At 45.4% G+C, this 18,801-nt stretch overlaps 2 protein-coding genes across 6 annotated transcripts in view; one reads left to right on the top strand and one right to left on the bottom strand.

Annotated features, from left to right (window-relative positions):
• Positions 1-7,910, top strand: part of Drc3 (dynein regulatory complex subunit 3) — a 35,560-nt gene extending 27,650 nt beyond the window's left edge. For 4 of the 5 annotated variants that reach the window (XM_023700163.1, XM_023700162.1, XM_023700164.1 and 1 more), the window contains 2 exons: positions 5,402-5,533; positions 5,921-6,776. In XM_023700163.1, the coding sequence (XP_023555931.1) occupies positions 5,402-5,533; positions 5,921-6,031 (243 nt within the window). In that variant the 3' untranslated portion in view covers positions 6,032-6,776. Of the gene's footprint in view, positions 1-5,401; positions 5,534-5,920; positions 6,777-7,716 lie in introns of those variants that run through there. The other variant, XM_023700161.1, reaches the window with a different exon arrangement.
• A 72-nt stretch (positions 7,911-7,982) lies between these two features.
• Atpaf2 (ATP synthase mitochondrial F1 complex assembly factor 2) overlaps positions 7,983-18,801 on the bottom strand; it is a 15,197-nt gene continuing 4,378 nt past the window's right edge. Inside the window, exons 2-8 of the mRNA XM_004640296.3 lie at positions 17,430-17,474; positions 17,045-17,190; positions 14,899-14,996; positions 13,355-13,435; positions 11,422-11,534; positions 10,855-10,970; positions 7,983-8,443 (exon numbers count right to left, since the gene is read on the bottom strand). Coding sequence (XP_004640353.1) covers positions 8,306-8,443; positions 10,855-10,970; positions 11,422-11,534; positions 13,355-13,435; positions 14,899-14,996; positions 17,045-17,190; positions 17,430-17,474 — 737 coding nt within the window. The 3' untranslated portion in view covers positions 7,983-8,305. The remainder of the gene's footprint in view (positions 8,444-10,854; positions 10,971-11,421; positions 11,535-13,354; positions 13,436-14,898; positions 14,997-17,044; positions 17,191-17,429; positions 17,475-18,801) is intronic.

Raw genomic sequence — 18,801 nt, 5'->3', positions numbered from 1 at the left:
GCTTGCAGCTTGCCATGACCTTAGAGTAAGTCCTTCCCCATGGTCACCAGGCCCTCAAGTGTCAGCCTGCCTGCCTTGGAAGCCCCCAGCCCCCCCACACACACACTCCGCACCCTCCCTTAGGTCTCATCCTCAGCTCCCAGCTGGCTCCTTTCAGCTGATAGTCTATCTGGCAAGTGTGCTTTTCCCTCAGGTTTCCATGTGTCTGGATTCATCCTTGTCATTCAGATCCCAGCTCAAGTGTCACTTCCTTGGAGAGGTGGTCCCTTATCACCCTCCTGAAAAGTTGTCTATGAGCACCTCATCTATCAGGTCAGAGCCTTATCACACTCCCAAACTCTCTGATTTATGTTGATTTGCTTTATGATTATTCACACTATGTATAAAACCTAGAGAGAGGGCAGGAGCAGCTTTTTTTTTTTTAACCACCACGTACCTCACAGTGGCGGCAGCAGCAGCATCCAGTGTCTAATATAGATGCCAGGACTGAGTGGGTAAGAGCAAAAGTACACAGTGCCTCTGCCCTGTCAGGTGCTAGGTTCAGTCCTACAGATAGAAGACTAGAAATTCCTGACTCTAGCCCCTGTCCTGAGGCTAAGACAGATACCTAACACAGCAGCATGATGGCAGGGTCTTTGTACCTCCAGCTTTCTCTCCATAAGCAGCTAAGTGCAGCTAACTTTTGACTAGACTTCCCTGAGCCAAGAAGCCTGCCTATTCTGAGAGTCCGATCTGAAACCCCATTGTGGGTTGGGGTTCCTCTCCAAGGAAGTGACACTTGAGCTGGGATGTGAATGACAAGGATGAATCCAGACACATGGAAACCGGAGTTCCCACAGTGGCCACAGTACTACAATACACTCACTTCCTATTGACTGAGACACATAGCAAAAGATGGGCCCCAGAGCCAGCAACAGAGAAGCAGGTGAGGCTGTGCTTTCAGTGGCCAGATGCCCTCCTGCCCAGTAGGCCCTACCTGGTGCCACCTGACACCTGTTCCTATAGCTCCTGAAACATTCAGAACCTGCTGACTGCAGTAACTGGCAGCACACTGGGTTCCCTCAGTGGAGAAATTCATTATCTAAACCTGAAGATCACACATGATCTCATTTACTTCACCAAAGGAAGTACCATCCCAAGTGACAGATGAGAAAACTGGGTAAAACTGGTACTCAAGAGAGGGTTGGTAAAATGCCCAAGATGGCACAGCTTGTGTTGACTAGAGTCTGGATTGAGACTGTAGTCTGACAGATGCAGAGCCTGGCTTGCTGTAGAGCCCATGCTGTGCCCTTGATGGTAGACTACAAGTTGGCAGGCATTCTGGAGGTGCCCAAGGCACTGGGCCAGAGGGCTCTGCTTCTGAGCTAAGGCACTTCTTGGGATTATTAGCAGGCCTATTGTAGAGTACAGTCTTTAGTGCCTCATGGCAGCAGCCAGTGAAAAGCTCTGTCCTCTTAGGAATGTCTGAAGTTGTCCAAGATGTCACCAAAATCTCACAGTGTTGCCTGGGCCTCCTTATTGCCCTATTATTCCTGGGGAGTAAAAGGCATGGCCTGACTGTAAGGAGTAATAACCACTACCAAGGGCTGGCATTTTTACTGTGGGCTGTGAGGGCCAGCACTCTGCAAAGCACTCTGCAACTGCTCTTTTAATCTTCATGTTAACATGATGGTATAGATGCCATTATAGTTTTGTCTTATAGGTGTGGAAACAGAGGCACAGATTGAAGTTAACTGCCCAAGCAGTAGAGCTGTGATCTGAACCCTAACAGTTGGACTCAAAGCCTTTATCAAAATGTCTACTGAGCCTGCAGCAGGAGTGGTTGTTCCAAGGAAGGAAGAGGGCCTTAGGTGAAAGAAATCTGCCTTCTGTTACATAGTGATCAATGAGCAGATCAAGATGAAAAGTCACATTGATGAGGTTATCTCTATAACTTCTCTCTTTGGTAGAGTGATTGTTATCAGGTCAGGCCATACTTGGAGCCCAAACTATCAAAATGTCTATGTCTTCAAGTCTTTCCTAGCTTGGAAAAGTGAAATTAAATGCTGGCGCTAGCAGCAAGGACCCCTGTGTACTGCTGGCAGCCATAGCTGCCCATTTGAGAGGCAGAAGGGACATTAGATATGTAACCTGGGTACTCTGAATATGTATGCAGGGCAGGGCCAGTGCTTGGGCCTAACGGTAGGGAGATTTTTTAAGTCCACTGAACCTACTTGAACAACTGACACAGGACAGCAGTAGATAGGGTGGCTACCATGAAGCTCTGGCCTGGACCAGGGAGCTACACCTCAGCACAAGTTCCTGCCCCATTAGGGTAAGCTGCTCCTTGTCTGTCATGGAGAGGGCTGCGGGTCATTGAGTTTGGCAAGATGACCTGACCCCACATGCCACAGGGCATCAAGTCACTAGTTTTATGGTGGTCCTAAAGAGTGGCACTTGTTGTACCTTTCTCAGAAGTCCTGAAGTTGCTCTGAAGGGAAGGTGTCTTTGTGGCTATAAAAGTCACCTCTGTGAAGTCCAGCAAGGCCTATGGAACAGGGGACACAGCCCCAGGCACAAGAGCAGCCTGTGCTTCTGCCTCAATCCTAGTGCTTTCAACCCACAGAAATTGGAGGGGAATCCAGAATATTTTCACATAATAACTATTCCAAGAGGAAAACTGAAGTGGTCACCACTCTGGGCCATCTCAAGTCTGGAGAAAACTCACAATTTGTATGTTCAAAGAATTTTTGTAGCCAAGTGCAGTGACCTGTATTCCTTTACTGGGGAGGCTGAGATCACTTGACCCCAGGAGATCAAGACCAGCACGGGCAACATAGTGAGAAAATCTCTCAAAGCAACAAAAATCACAAGGATTTCTTTAAACCAGATTCCTTTTGTTTATATTTTACAAATATCACATTGTTTTCTTCAACTAATTCATGTGTATCTAAGCTGTCCTCAGTTTTTGTTGATTCTCAACTCTTTGAAGCTATTTTCTATATATTCAAACTCTGAGAAGGAAGATATTTTCTGCCTGGTTTATGATTAGCTACAACTTACTTTCTAGTTGATGCTATGGTTGTGGCTATTTCTAAAATATACGGGTTCCCATGCCTGAGAAGTCTTTCTGAGGCTCAGTGCAGGCAAGTTTTACACTTTCTTTTTCTTTTTATAGACAAGATCTTGCTGTGTAATTCAGACTGGCCTTGAACTCACTATGTAGCCTAGGCTGGCCTCAAACTCACAGCAATCCTCCCGCCTCAGCCTCCTACTCTAGGGCTGGAATTACAGGGCTGCAACACCATGCATGGCCAGTTTTACACATTTTTTTACCCTTTCCCAGAGCCTTGTCTGGGGTTGTGTATCCAAAGAGATAAAACATAATAACCTCATTTCTAAAAAAAAAAAAAATATATATATATATATATATATATATATATATTTATTATGTATTGGTTACAGGTCTTACTACTCAGTTTAGACTCATAGTAATCCTGTCTCAGCCTCCCCAGTGCTGGGATTATAGGTGTGCACCACCATGCCCAGTTTCAGAGGCCAGCATGGCAGGACAGCACAGCATGCTGTACTGGAGATTGAGCTCAGGTCTTTGCACTTGCCAGGCAGGCACTTAGACCGCCAAGCTATCTCCCCAGCCCTCATTTCTTTTTCTTTCTTTTTGGTGGAACCAGGGATTGAACTCAGGCCCTTGCACTTGCCAGGCAAGCGCTTATTCTACTGAGCCATCTCCCCAGCCCTTATTTCTTACATGTTACTGTGCTAAGTATTTCCCCAGCTACTCCACCCCCTGCATCCTGTAACCTGGCTTTGTCCACAGCCTGCAGGCATTACTCTGAAACAGTCTGTGACAAGAAATATAAATGTGTCAAGATTCCACAGAACATAGTATTATCTAAATTAGCTATAGAAATACTAAATACTACTATAGAAAAACAAAAACTGGGCCAGAGAGATAGCTCAGCAGCTTAAGCGCCTGCCTGCCAAGTGCAAGGTTCTGAGTTCAATTTCTGATACAAAAAAAAAAAAAAAAAAAAAAAAAAAAAAAAAACAAAGAAAAGAAAAAAAAAACCAAATACAGGTTGAGCATCCTTGATCCAAAACTCAGAGGGTTTTGAGCATTTCAGATTTCAGAATTCCCAATTAGGGATGCTCCAAGAGTCTAAGGGCCAGCCAGATAGTTCAGTGGATTAAAGTGCCTGCTTAGGCAGACTTGGACTGCCAGCATGCCATGCTGGCCCCAGCGGGGCACACTGAGACAGTGATTGAGACTGGGCAGATGGCATGCGCCTGTAATCCCAGCGCTTGAGAGGTTGAAAACAGGAGGATCACTATGAGTCCAATCTGTGTAGTAAGACCCTGTAGACCCTGTACTAAATATATTATTTAAAAAAAAACAAAAGTCTATGCAAATATTCCAAAATCCAAAAACTTGTAAAATCTGAAATACATTTTTGGCAGAAGGATTTTTTTTTTTGGGGGGGGGCTAGCTCCAAATGCCTTCAAGGCAGGTTTGGCTGGCTTGAGTTGTGGGGATCGAACCACAGCAACCTGAGCCTGACTGCTTTGTTGAAGCAGCCACTTAAAGAGCTGAGCTAAGGGGCAGGCCCCCTGGAATACATTTTTGGTTCCAATCATTTCAGATGAGATGCTCCATCTGTGTGCATCCCACATGCTATCCTCTCTACAACATAAAAGTTAGGTCCTTTGCTAATCTTGCCATTACAAATTACCCTCAACTCAATGTGGAAGCAACTGGCTCCTAAATGCTTCATCAGCTTTCCCCCACTCTGGGAAATGAAATTTTTCAGGCACAATCACAACGTCAACACTTGAACCAGCCAGGCCTGCTACTGGGTGGCTGCTTTGAACAGTTTTTCCACAAGGCAGCAAGCAAGGTCAAGAGCTTGGAAAGGCAGGAGACCCAAATGGACCCTAATGTTTGATCTTGGTGCAATATAAGGTTTGATCTTGGTACAGTAAGATTGAATACTCATCAGCCTGTGGTCCTCAAAGCAGCTGTTAGGCCCTTGGCCAGCCTTACATCTCCCACCTGCCTGGTGGGATTTAGGGCAAGTCAGACTTGCAAACTCCCAGGAGAGAGGCCTTGTGAGAACAGATGTCCTGAGTGAGATCACCCTGGGCAGCCATCTGTTTTCTCCCTGGAGAAAACATGCTCCCAATGAGGACTGCAGAGTAACACCTGCTACTGCTTGGGTTAGAGAGGTGGCTGTCACCTGAAAAGAGCTGGCACAACGTGTACCAATACAAAGAGGGGTTCTCCACCTGGCACAGCCTGCACAGCCAGAGGATTCCCAGGAGTCCTTTTGCTATTCTGGTCCCTTAGTTTGTGCTTAGGATGTAATGATATACATGATCTCACTAGGGTCTTTTCACTCACCAGTTTTTTGCAGACAAAGACACAATTGTTAATGCCGTTGGGGCATCACATGACATGCACCTCCTGAAGATTGATAATAGGGAAGATGAGCTGGTGACCAGGATTAACTCTTGGTGTACACATTTAGTAGACAAGGTGAGTAAGTGCCAACCCATCTTAGCTGGTTGGGCCCATTTTTATAGATATCAGACAAAAGAATGGGAAAAATCATTCCTAGATAATTCATACTATTTTCACTAAGAAATGGAGAAAGTTAAAGTTTGTAAAACTCCACAGTGCAGACTCAGTAATACCAGTTGGAAACTTTCACACCACATGCTTCATCCCTGGGTGATGAAATAGATCGATAAAATCTAAAATAGATCCATAGACTATGAGTAGGCTCCGGAATATATAAGGCACAAAAACTCTGGAGATTTGAAAGAACAATCTCTTTTCAGTCAAACTGGCCTCAGTAAAAGACATTAACCCCAAAAGATAGTAATCTGATTGAAAGTTGTGGGCTTTGCTTTCACTCCCCAGATTCACAAGGATGAGGTCATGAGGAACCGTAAGCGAGTGAAGGAGATCAATCAATACATCGACCACCTGCAGAGCGAGCTGGACAACCTGGAATGCGGTGATATGGATTAGGTGCATGTCAGCAGATGGTCCCTTTCCAAATGTGGCATTAGCCCCTACAACATTGGGGAAGTGGACACATTCACTGGCTGCCTCAGGACAGAATTACTGACAGTTCCTCAACCCATGTCTTCCTAGACACCACTCTTCTACTCACCCTGGAGAAAGTTCCAAATGTAGAGTAAAAAAAGAAAGAAAAAATGAGAATCTATATTCATGTATAAACAGGAGAAAGGATGAAGATAAACAGCAGGTCCCTGGCCAATCTACAGGAGTGGCTCCCAAGGGGCTGGCAGTCAGCTAGAGGTGTCTGTGGCCAAATACCAGATGTGGGCAGGGCTGTTCACTTAGCCATACCTAGGGCAGGCTGCAAACATGAGCCCAATCCTTCCTTCCTCCAGTGCTGAGGATGCTGAAGCAGAAGAGATTGCAGCTGCCACTACCATGCAGAGGCCTGCCCTCCAAGGCCACCTTTGGCTTAGAGCTTGGCTGCAGGGACCTGAGTCTGCTCCAGAATTTAAGGAGCAGAGTGGGCATCCCAAGTGTGAGAGTAACTCCTGAAGAGGAAGACAGGGCATGGGAAGTGTGGAAAAGCTACCTGGTATAGTGTTAGTGCCCAATGAGTGGGTGATGCCATCTTATTACTCAGGTGAGAGAGAGTGTGGACTTCAGAAAGGCTTTGATAGCTGGGTGCACTGGCACATAACTGTAAGGCCAGTACTTCAGGAAGCTGAGGAGGACTAAATTTGAGCCCCAACTGGGCCACTTTAGTGAGACAGTCTCAAAACATTTAAAAAGGGCTGCAGATATAGCTCAGTGTGAAGGCCCTGGGTTTAATCCCTAGTATTGTCAAAGAACCACTCTCCCCATTGTCCTCCCACCGAGCCTGGCACCAGTACCTAACTGGATGCTGGATGGGGCCATGCTGGAAGGAGTCTCAAGATTCCCGTGTGGAAGATGAGTAAAAGTGTGCATGCGTTAGCTTTCATCACTATAACAAATACTTGACGGTTCCATCCCTGGCATGCTGTGCCCACCCTGTCCCCGGGTCACACTGAGACAGCAACTGACACTGGGTGTGGTGGCATACACTGGTAATCCCAGCACTTGGGAGGCTGAAAACAGGAGAATCACTATGAGTCCAATCTGTGTAGCGAGACCCTGCAGACCAATACTTGAATACTAATTTATAAAGAGAAAAAAAAAATGTATTTTGGTTCACAATTTCAGAGGATTCAATCCATGACCAGGTGTGGTCCCTGCTGATGTGGGTCCTGTGGTGAGATACACATCATGATGAGAGCATGTAGTGAAGCAAAACAGCTCACCTCATGCCCAGAAAGCAAAGGAGAACGAGAGGAAGGGGCTATAGTCCTGTAATCCCCTTCGAGATTACATCTAGAAACCTCCCACATGGCCTTCCCTCTTTTTTTTCGCGGAACCGGGGATTGAACTCAGGTCCTTAACCTTGCCAGGCAAGTGCTTATTCCACTGAGCTATCTCCCTGGCCCCTTGCTTTCCCTCTTAAAGGTTCCACTACCTCCCAACAGCACTACTATGAGGAACAAAGATTTAGATTCCAGATCCAAATTATAGCAATACATGTTAGGTGACCTTGGCAGGCCTGGCAGGGCTTTTAAACCAGAAACAACTTATATTTTCTATTTTCAAAAGTAATTCATTTTTTCCTAGAACAGGAACAAACAGACACAACCAGCTTAGACCAAGGACTCACTTTCAAAAGATTGTCTGATGAAAAACCAGGGAAAAAAGTCCTCCAGGCAGAGGCTGAAGATACAAATAGAGTAGTCTCTTGGTGACATGAGTGTTTCCCCAGCATGAGATTCCGTACCATGGACAGCAGATATCAGAATGTGACTGGGAGATAAGCTGTTCAACCTTGGTGACAAAACCCAGACAAAACAAGGATGGGAAAATACAGAGGCACAGATGGAAAAGGGGCTTGACACATTTCCAGGATAGAGAAATATTTAATAAAATAAGGGTCAAGGGAAAGTCATTTGTACAACTCATCCCCCTCATTTGATGCTCGCCAGGCCAGGGGTACCTGGGTTGGAATCAGGCTGACCACTAGACAGCCACACTGTATCACAGGCACCTCAGGGAAATGCTGTGCAAGGCCAAGCCCTGCAGGTCAGGGGAGGCCCACAGTTGCAGGCCACGGCAGCTCTACAGGACAGGGGGGCCCCACAGACCAGTAAAGCCCCAGGGAAAGGAAGCTGTGGCTGTGCAGAATCCATCCAGCTGGCATGCACAACGTAGGCCTTACTCCTGCAGGTGCTTGTGCTTCACTGTGGTATTCTCTGAGCAGAGGTGGACAAAGAGGGTGCCAGCAGCAGTGCGGGCCCGTAGCTCCTGTAGCTCATAGTCATGGGCCCATTCGATATTGCCCCACTTCTGGATCTGAGGAGAAGACAAGACAAGCTAGCTGCTGATCAGAAACACATTCCATTCCCAATGCTAGACTGAAAGAACTAAGCATGGATCTTGCCAACTCAGGTGAGCTACACAACATAAAGGTCCAGCTGCTAGACCAGGCACCTGTACCCTCTGGAGCCTGGCTGATCCAGGAGAAGTGTATCTAGGCCCAGGGCCAGTGGCTGTCCACTACTGGGCCAGTGGCTGCCCACTACTGGGAAGGCTGGGGACCAACACCACTCATGTTCATTGAGAAAGCCTGAATTGTATGGCTTCTCTAGTCTCATATTTTATACAAAGAACCTAGCATGGGGTGACTTTCAAACTGCCATCCTCTGTAAGCTATTATCTACAGGTGAGCTGCAAGTGCTCCCCATAGGGATAAAGTAAATAAGCAAGGTGCATATGACTTCTAGTGGAACTCCTGGTATCTCTCTCCAGACTTGTGAAAACAAAAAGGAGGAACCCCTAGACACAGCATGGCTACTGGGATATCAGTGCAACTCCAACCTGACCCTGCTGGCTCCTCCCCAGCAAGAGTCCAGAAGGTGTGGCTTGGCTGCCCCAGCATACTCAGACTATACTATGGCACACAACTATCTGTATATCTTGCAGCCCAGTCTCAGTATGCACAACTGCAACAGATCAGCTGAAGGGTGTTTTCACCTCCCATTTACACCATCCCATCCATAATCCAAGTTATTCCCTACTTTGTGCAGGATCAAAGCCAGAGTTCAAAGGATGATAGTGTGGCTTGGGTCCCACTATTAAAAGCAGAGCCCAGACCTACCAGCAGAGCTCTCTACCAGCCCTGACAGCCCCACAAGTTATCCCCTTCCCATGAAATTCATTCTGACATCCAGAGAATGGCCGGCCTCCTCTGCTGTACAGGAACAGTTTTTCCTACATTTTTCTGAACAGAAGACTACACATCCCAAAAAGGTTACTAGGAACCAAATAACAATAATAGCAACTAACTTCTGGGTTTAGAGGAATAACATCAACAACAAAAAGATTATATGGATTGCTATAATTTTCAAGTTAAAAAATGCAAACAAGTATTTTAATTCTGAGCCCTCCAAATCAAAACTTGTGTACAGGGCCTGACAAATAGCTCAGCGGATTAAAGCACCAGCAAGCAGGCGCAGGGACTGGGGGTTCAATCCCTGGGCCTGTTGGTCCCACCCTCAGGGCATGCTGAAACGGCAATTTGAGACTGGGCATGGTGGTGCACACCTGTAATCCCAGCTCTTGGGAGGCTGTAAACAGGTGGATCACTATGAGTCCAATCTAGTAGTGTGTCTTACTCTTCTCTCGTTGCTGGGACAAATACCTAACACTCAAAATGAAGGAAGGAAAGGTTTGTTTAGCTCACAGTTACTGGAGGTTTCAGTCCATACTCAGCTGGCTCCAAGGCAGAGGGCAACCTTTGTTGGTGGCAGCAAAGAGCAAGAGCACAAGGGAGGGGTAGCAGCAGCTCAGGCAGCTAGCTTCTCTTCCCTCCTTAATGGTGTAATGCAAATTACCTGCTCCAGGGCAGGTGCAGCATCCACAGTCATAATAATCAATCACAAACTCCAGAAGCATCCCCAAGACTGCATGAGGCTTTAGGAGGACAACTACACACAAACCATAGCATAGTGAAACCCTGAAGACCCTTCCCTAAAATACAAAAAAACCCAAAAAAACAAAACTTATGTACAAACAGCAGCCATCTCCATGCTCCTCTGCCAGCCATATGAAATGTCAGAGTTCAAGTGTGTAGCTGACTTAAGAGCAGAAGCAGGCCCTCTGCTGTCTCAGCAGGGCATGTTCTGTACCTTATTAGGCCCAAATCCTCTTTATCTGCTCACAAACCTTCAAGTGCAGAACGGGGACCAAAAGCCTTGGGCCTAGACTCCCCCAGAACTGGCTTCAAACTCCAGCTTGAGAACTTCCCAGAGGGCTGACCTAGTGCCACAGTTTCCTCCTTGAGGATGTGCACAGCCCCCACCTAATCAGATTGCACAGGTAAGAGATTGAAGGGAGTAGTCCTGAGCACCTTTCTGAATTTTTTTTTTTAATTGATACTTAGATAGAACCAGGGGTTCATGCATGTGAAGCAAGTACTCTACCACAGAACTCCACTCCTAGCCCCAATTTAACTTAAAAAAAAAAAAAGTTTTTGCATTACTGGAGAAGAAACCCAGACCTTAAGCATGATAAACAAGCAATGTACCACTGGCCTACATCCCCAGCCTTGACAATACTACTGATCTTTAATTTTGGTTTCTTTATGTACACAAAAATGATTAAGATCAAATTTACATAAAAATATTGCAGAGAAGTTGGCTGTGCACATCAAGTTAGTATGAACCAGGAAGGGTGAGGCAGGGACCTGAGGTGCACCATCTTACCTGGTACTCCTCCTCCAAGCGTGACAGCAGCACAGCCTGCTCCACTGTCAGGCGCAGGTCAATCAGGCCCAAGGTTAACACCAGGGACTTGAGCTGGGCCACCACAAACTCAATCCCTGTGGGGACACAAACCAAGTCAGGACCTGAGGTAGGGCAGCTGCTACAACCTTTCCCATGAGTGCCTTACCCCTCAGAACAGTGAGTGGGCAAAGACCCCAGGATGGGGAAACAGTCCTAGGCAACCTGGGATTTGATCTTACTCTTTTAGATGAGCACTGTGGCTTTCCTTAGAGTGACCTGCCCATGACCTGGGTAGCCACAGGACCTCAACCTGACCCATCAGAAGATACCCTCAAACCTCTGCCCACTGACTATTTCACAGATGAGCTGGTCAGGCCAATGAGCCATGCATGATCTAGAGACTTCTACTGAAGAGGACAAACCTAATTTTCTGTCTGCAGTGCTGACTAAAAGGGTTGCCATCACAGCCAGTCAGCTTTCATGCTCACAGCAGTTGGGCAGGGGAGGGCTAACTTGCATCACACCTGCCCCCTAAGCCCAGTGTACCTTGCAGAGCCCACATATTATAAGATGCCAGGTGGCTGACGAGCACCTCCCGAGTCCTGGCAGGGATGCTAGGTCCCATTATGCTGGTGGAGGACTCAATCTCTACGCCGTATCTGAAAGGAAAAGGCTTTAACAAGTCTTGAGAGCACTCACTGCTGAGCATGGGTGTGTACTCGTTCAGGGTATGTGCCAAAGGAGCTAGTCTTGGGCACTCTGGAAGGAACTGCCATTGAGAATGGCCTCTTGACCTACGTTTCTAACCTCCCAAAAACCAAATCCAAAGAAGCAAGAAACTGCCCTCACTGAGTTTCTGCATCCTGGGAATGGGGCTCTATTATATGTAAATGGCCTGAAGTGCTCATTTCCATGGAACTATCAAAAACATGAGCAACCTGCTTTTTATATCTTTTTTAAAAGCTTTCCCCATTTGAGTCCATAAAAGATTTCTTCTTAATATTATTATTTTTTAAATGTTTGTATGTCTCAACTATCTTTTCAAATACTTATTAAAGTTCTACTATTGGATTTGGTCTTTGCTATCAGGGAAACAAACTGGTTTTGAGAAAAGATACATGTGAAAGAATAGCATAACTAGGGGGCTGGGGCGTGGCTTAATGACAGACTGCTTGGCTAACATACTCAGGTTCCCTCCTTAGCGCTGCAAAAAATAAAAATAACATAATAACTGTATAAAACATAAGAAATATACATAATGAGGTAAAAATAATTTTTGTGATTTTTTTATGTATCTTTTTTCTATTGCTTTAAAAATATCCACAGTGAAATTTCTAATAGTATAAATTGAATGCAGGAAATAACTTCATTCTTCTGTAAACTGTTAAGGATGGGCTATCTGAACTGCCGCAAGAACTTGATGATCCTCAACCACAGCAAAGATCTCCAGGAATGTAAATTAGTTTTATTTCAGTAGATTCCAAAATGTCATTGCATCTTTGTATTTCTCACAAAATATTGTAGGAGCTATATCTTTCTCTGATCTTGGAAAGCACTAGCTCTTGCCTTTTCCTTTGAGGAAAGGATGCCTGGCCTACTGTTAGCACTCAGGAAACATGTAGAGAAATGAATGGACCACACTGATGGACATCACTTTTGTGATATATGCTATAACCAAAAAGATATTCCAGCACTCCAGGTAAGCTTACAAGAATGGTGTGGAAAAGGCAGTGCCATGAAAGCTAGCCCTTCCACACTTGTCTTGGAATGAAATAAAATGGAATTTATTTTGTCACCACATCAATAATCTGTGTGATTTTGTACTGCCAAGCCTTCCTGCTAAGGAAAAATAGGTAGCACCAATTTGTAAAAATCACATACCCATATGGATATTGCAGAAAGCTATTTTGACTTCTCTCCATATGCATATGCATCTTATATGCTTTTTTGTGATTTTATTTAATAGTAACTGTGATGAAAATAAAAAATAATTGCCACAATTGGAGTATTTACTGTGTATTGTGCAGAATGCCAAATACTATATGTATCAATTTGTTTACTCCCATACCCTGAGAGGCAAGAATGATTAGACCTATTTACAGACAAGGAAACTAAAGTTCTGAGGGATCAACTCAGGAGGGATCAACTCAGGGTCAGTTTCCCAACTGACCCTGCAGAGCTGGAATTCAAACTAGCTGTTGCTCTGACGACTGGGGAAGAAGGCCTGAAGCCGAGGTGCTTCTTGAGGACACTCAGTGTAGTGCACATAAGCAGTAGATGCATGGTGACAGAAATAAATTTGAGGAACATTTTTACCAAGTGAACTTATCCTCAAGTGTGAAGGGAGCCACATCCCAAGGGAGCTCTGAACTCATCATGGCTAGCTTAGGGGTGTAAGTGTCCAGTGTAATCCCTCGGACCCAGCACACTAACCAATACCCATCCCACTCCATGTTTCTTGCAGGACAGTGCATCTTACCTCTTCTCGGCCCATTCTATGATTGGATCCCACTCATTCTTTTGAAGTTCGACTAATGTCTCTGGCTCTTCTACCCTGTAGCTAATTCATGGTAAAAATCACCTTTATTAATAAAATAGTACAATTCTTTCATTCTATGATTTAAAAAAGCAAAAACACAAAGGGCACTAGCAAAAACTTTCTCACCACCCCTAGTCTTGTCCCCTGGTTCTCAAAGTATGGTCTTGAGGCACGGGTCTCACCTGGAAACTTACTAGCAAGGCACATTCTCGGGTCATATCCCAAACCTACAGGAATCAAAACCTCCGGGCATGGGGCCTGGCTCTCTGAGTTTTAACAAACCTTCCAAGAGTGCCTAAAGTCAGTGTGGGTTCTCAAAACACTGTCTTGCCAGGAGTGGTGGCCACACCTGTAACTCCAGCACTTGGGAAGAGGACTGCTGCAAGTTGACGCAGGAGGATCACTACAAATTTGAGGCTAGCCTGGATTATACAGTGAGATTAAAGCCAGCCTAAACTATGTAATGACACCCTGCATCAAGAAAACAAAACACCAAAAACTTTTTAAAAAGCAAACCACTATCCTAAATGCCCCCAAATATTTGACAGGTCCAAACTTGTAGCACTATATAGTGCTACTCAAAAGCAGATGCAGGGCCAGCCAAGATAGCTCAGTGGACTAAAGTGCCTGCTTAGGCAAGCTCAGACAAGCACAGGGACTGAGGTTCGATCCCCTAACACCACATGCCGCACCAGCTCCGCCCCCAGAGTCCAGGCATGGTGGTGCACATGCCTATAATCCCAGCATTGGGAAGGCTGAGAGCAGAAGGATCACAATGAGTCCGAGCTGCATAGTGAGACACTGCAACAATCAAATACATTAAAAAAAAAAAAAAAAAAAAAAAGCAGATGCAATGTAATAACTACATCCTGGAAAATATAGTTTTCAAGAAACTCTTTCGTGCCTGAACTAGATTGAATGGGTTTCTATTTCCTGCAAGTAGGTTATTCCTGGCACAAATGGAGTGGGTTTTGACAGGAAGTTCAAAATCAGCACCACGGGGGACCCTTTCCCAGAGCACTTGTGCCAATTTCCTGTATCAACTCACCCCGGAAATTACGGTCAGAGGGTACAAAGCTGCCTAACTAGTGCAGCTGCCAAAAAACACAGACCCAAAGAGAAAATTCAGAGTGGGAAGAAGCCAGCTCCTGACTACCACCATCTGTAATTGAGAATATCCCAGAACTCAGGGAAGGCGACCCTGCTTGCCCTGCAGTCCAGGTACCTGCAAGAGCCATATACACCTCCACCTCAGCCCACTGCAGCCTGCCCTCACCTGCAGAGAACAGGGTGCCCTGGAAGCCTAAGAAGACTTCTTCCCAGGGACTAGAGCATCTAGGTGCCAATATCAAGGGGGCTACCTTTCCCACCTTGTGAGGTCACGGAGTAGGCTTGCTTCTTCTCCCACTGAGCTTTCCCTGGGTTCACATGGCAAGTGGGACTCACGCTGTCAAAGGGGACTTGCCTATCTAAATGTCAATTACCAGATGGTGTCAGTGTCCAGAAACTTCACAGCTGCCCGAATCACCTGATCCTTGCTGCGCTGAGTTGGGTTGTCCAAGGATGTGTTGCACAATGTGGTCTGAATCAAAGGCAGAAAGTGCCCTGTTACCACCTGCTGGGCTCATCCAAAAGCCCTGTTTTGAGGGTACTGCATCCACAGTCAGTCAGGAACCAGACAGCACACAGAAGCCTGGTCAACAGCCTGGTGTCTTCAGAGCTAGGCTCTAGGCTTGAGGATCTGTGGCTGCTCCTGAGACTTAAGGAACTCTCCCAGCAGTCCTGGGTGAGTGAATGTCCCCAAAGTCTTAGGCTTTTTATACCACATTCTGTTGTTTCACTTAATCTTCATGACACCACTCTGGAGCAGGCATCATTGTTTCCATTTTCAGAGACGTGGAAACCAACACCCCCACAGAAAATAAAACAAACAGCTACTAATATAGTTAATAAAATATGCAATACTCATGGAACTCAAATTTGACTAAAAAGTTTTACCAGCTGGCTCCCTAACAGCTTAAAAAGGAAACAATTCATCCAATCTGGGATTGAGATTATGTTTCTTGATTTGCCTTGTCAATAATAGATTTCTTTGGTTATTCTATTAGTTGTTTTTTTTTGTTTGTTTGTTTGTTTGTTTGTTTGTTTTTGGGTTTTTTTATGGAACCAGGGATTGAACTCAGACCTTATGCTTGCCAGGCAAGCACTTATTCTACTGAGCCATCTCCCTGACTATTCTATTAGTTTGTAGACCTAATCACTCTAATTTTATCATATAGTTCAGAAGTAGGCAGCACCTCAGTTGGCTGTGAAGCTGTGGGAAGCTGTTTGGGTCTGTGGGTCAAGGCTGAGCACAACAATGACCAGGATGAGAGCGACTAGCTCCTATGTTGACTGAGTACCCATCCTGTGCCATGTCAAGGGCTTTCTGTGTTTTGGCATCTAATCCTGACCACAATTCATCAGGTGAGAATTGTTAATCATTCATGTTTCACAGATAGGGGATATGGATCTAAGAACAATAGCAACTTGCTCGAGGTCATAGTATGGTATGGAGGCTGTAGAACAGTGGTGGCAAACCTTGCAGAGCCTGAGTCCCCAAAATGCAACCCCAAACCTACTTATCATAAAATGCCAACACCACAATTAAACCTGAATACTGAGGGCTTAGTTTAGAAAAAACAACTGTTATCTGATGCATGGCTGTTAGAGCAACTTAGTTTATGTGCTGATGGAGATGGTTCTGCATGCCCACTGCAGCACATGTGCCACAGGTTTGCTACCACTGCTGTAGAGGCTGAACCTGACCTTTTCATTCCACTCTATACCCTGGTGCCTCACTGAGCCACCTGTATGTGGATGGGGCTGGCTCTACAGGGAATCTTCCTCACCATACCTGTCTGCCTCCTTGGTTTCTGCATCCAACCAATATTTACTGAGCACCATCTAAACTCTCTGCTGGGGAGAATGAGTAAAACAGACATGGCTCCTGCCCTACTATTGCTCACCAGGCAACCTAGAAGAGACTAACAATAAATGTGCAAACATAAAACAGGCCATTACAAATTGTCTAAGTTAAATGAAACAAATGACCAGCTGCTGTAACTGAAAATAAGCGCTGTGCAGTCAGAAAGATGACACCTATCCTGAGACCAGGAACTAGTCACCTAGCACAAGCAGAGGGTTTTTTTTTTTTTTTTTAAACATATTTAGTGCAGGGTCTACAGGGTCTCACTACACAGATCAGACTTGTAGTAATCCTGTTTTTCAGCCTCCCAAGTGCTGCGATTAGAGGTGCATGCCACCAGGCCCAGTCTCAGTGCGCCCTGGGGGCAGGATTGGCATGGCAGGCCAGGGATCAAACCCCTGGCCCCTGCATCTGCCTAAGCAGGTGCTTTAATCTGCTGAGCTACCTGGCCAGGCCAAGGAGAGGGAACCATTGGTGACCAGGCCAGACACAAAAGGGGTTTGGCTCATTCAATGACTAAGAACTAGTTTTTATAGGAACCCACCTACCTCCATCCCCACCCCTGGGCCTGTCACAATTTGGAGGAGTCAAAATTTTTGCCAGGTAGCCTAGGAAGCCCTGGCAGGTATCAGAGTATAAGTCTGCACTGTGAATTTGTTTACCAAGTGCATGGTGTAGAACTTGATGGTATCATGCTGGGAGTCCCATTCAGTGGCCACTGCAATGGCCAGGGCCTCGGTGGGGACAGTAAAGAGCTTGGCTTGGGGAGTTTTCAGCTTTCTGTGGTCCAGGTTTATCTCAAAGCCACCTTGAAAGATCAAATGAAAAACTTTCAGGGATTGTGAAGCAGAATCGAGTGACCATTCCTATATTTAGCCACTTGAATTGGTGCAAACAAAGACAACCAAGTACCTTATAGAAACATCTGACAAAAGTGCAAAGGATAATCCCACCACTGAACTGGCTGGACATGAAAAATGTTTCCAACCATTCAAAAAAAAAAAAAAAGAGAGAGAAAAGAAAGCAGTCAAAATTTCAGAGACTCACCTTCACCCTGTGTGATGCTGACATTCTGATAAAACCTCTTCCTTTCTGTAAGACAGATTTTCCAGAGAGGCAGTTTAAAATAATGCCAAGAGGGCTCAGGAGGCGACAAGACCAGCTTAGCTTGTATCGCTGCTTCTACTGCTGACTGATTGGCCTGATTTCCTACCACCCATTCAAGGTCTGCCCTACTCTACAGTAATCAACAGCTTCTGATTAAAGCTGGGAAGAGGGGGGTTCCGTTCTCCAAGGATGAAGAGGAACAGGATATGCAGGTCATGCCTCCCCCAGTCTGCAAGCCCAAGAGCAAGTCTATCAAGAGCTTCCAGAGCTACAGATCATGTGACCTGATTCTGCAGAGCCTCTGCTTTAACATTTAGGCACACTACCCACCAACTTACCTTACCCTGTACTACCCCTAGGCCAGCACAATGTGCTGAATCTAAAGTTGATATCTCAATGGGGTGAAGCCAGATCCATTCCAGGCAAGACTCTGATGCCTTAAAGAAGTGAATGGGAAGCCAGTGTTCATGTGTATGTGTGTGCTCATGTGTGCAGATGTGGGGTAAAAAGTAAAGCTTCTGGGAGCACTTCCCATCCTCTCTTCAATTAATTAACCTAATTAGCCATCTTACTGATGTAGTCAACTCCAAACATTTCTTTCAAGAAGGGGGGAAATCCTTTGTCCTTTTCTTATTCTGAGAAAAGGTCTCACTGATTAATTATGTTGGCTAGGCTAGGCTTAAACATGTGATCTGCCTGCCTCAGCCTCTTAAGAATACTGAGATTTTAGCTATGTGCCACCACATTCAGAACTAAATTACTTTTATGTTTTCTACAGTATATCAATTCCTTCCATAAATCTCTAGTCCAGTTCTGGAGGGCAAAGCCAGAAGAAGAGGACCAGAAATGGCACAGAGAACTGCTTATTTCTGTATTATTGAAGGACCTTTACAGGGAAAAGACACCCAAAGAATATTAATTTTGCACACAGCACTCTTCACATGAGGTTTTTAAAGTAGTTCTCTGCTTATCTAGCCTGTTTTCTTATGACAAGCTTTTTAAATACAGTACCTTGTACGTTCTCTTTTCCCCTCCTCCCCAGTACCAGGGATTAAAATAAGGGCCTCACATGTGTGAGGCAAATGATCTACCACTGAACTACACATCTTCCACTTTTAAAAATTTTGAGACAAGATCTTCAATAAATTGTCTAAGCTGTGCTCGAACTTGCTGATTCTCCTTCTTAAGCCTCCCAAGCAGCTGGGATTACAGAGATGCACTACCACACCTAGCTCTGTACCACTCTTTATGGACCAGTAAGTGATTTTTCTACCAGTCACTATACATATATATGTGTGTGTGTGTGTGTGTG

Source organism: Octodon degus, unplaced genomic scaffold (genome assembly GCF_000260255.1).
Source record: "Octodon degus isolate 3935 unplaced genomic scaffold, OctDeg1.0 scaffold00122, whole genome shotgun sequence".
Taxonomy (NCBI): Eukaryota; Metazoa; Chordata; class Mammalia; order Rodentia; family Octodontidae; genus Octodon; species Octodon degus.
Note: the sequence above shows the minus strand (reverse complement) of the source record. Positions and strands in the feature narration are given on the sequence as shown.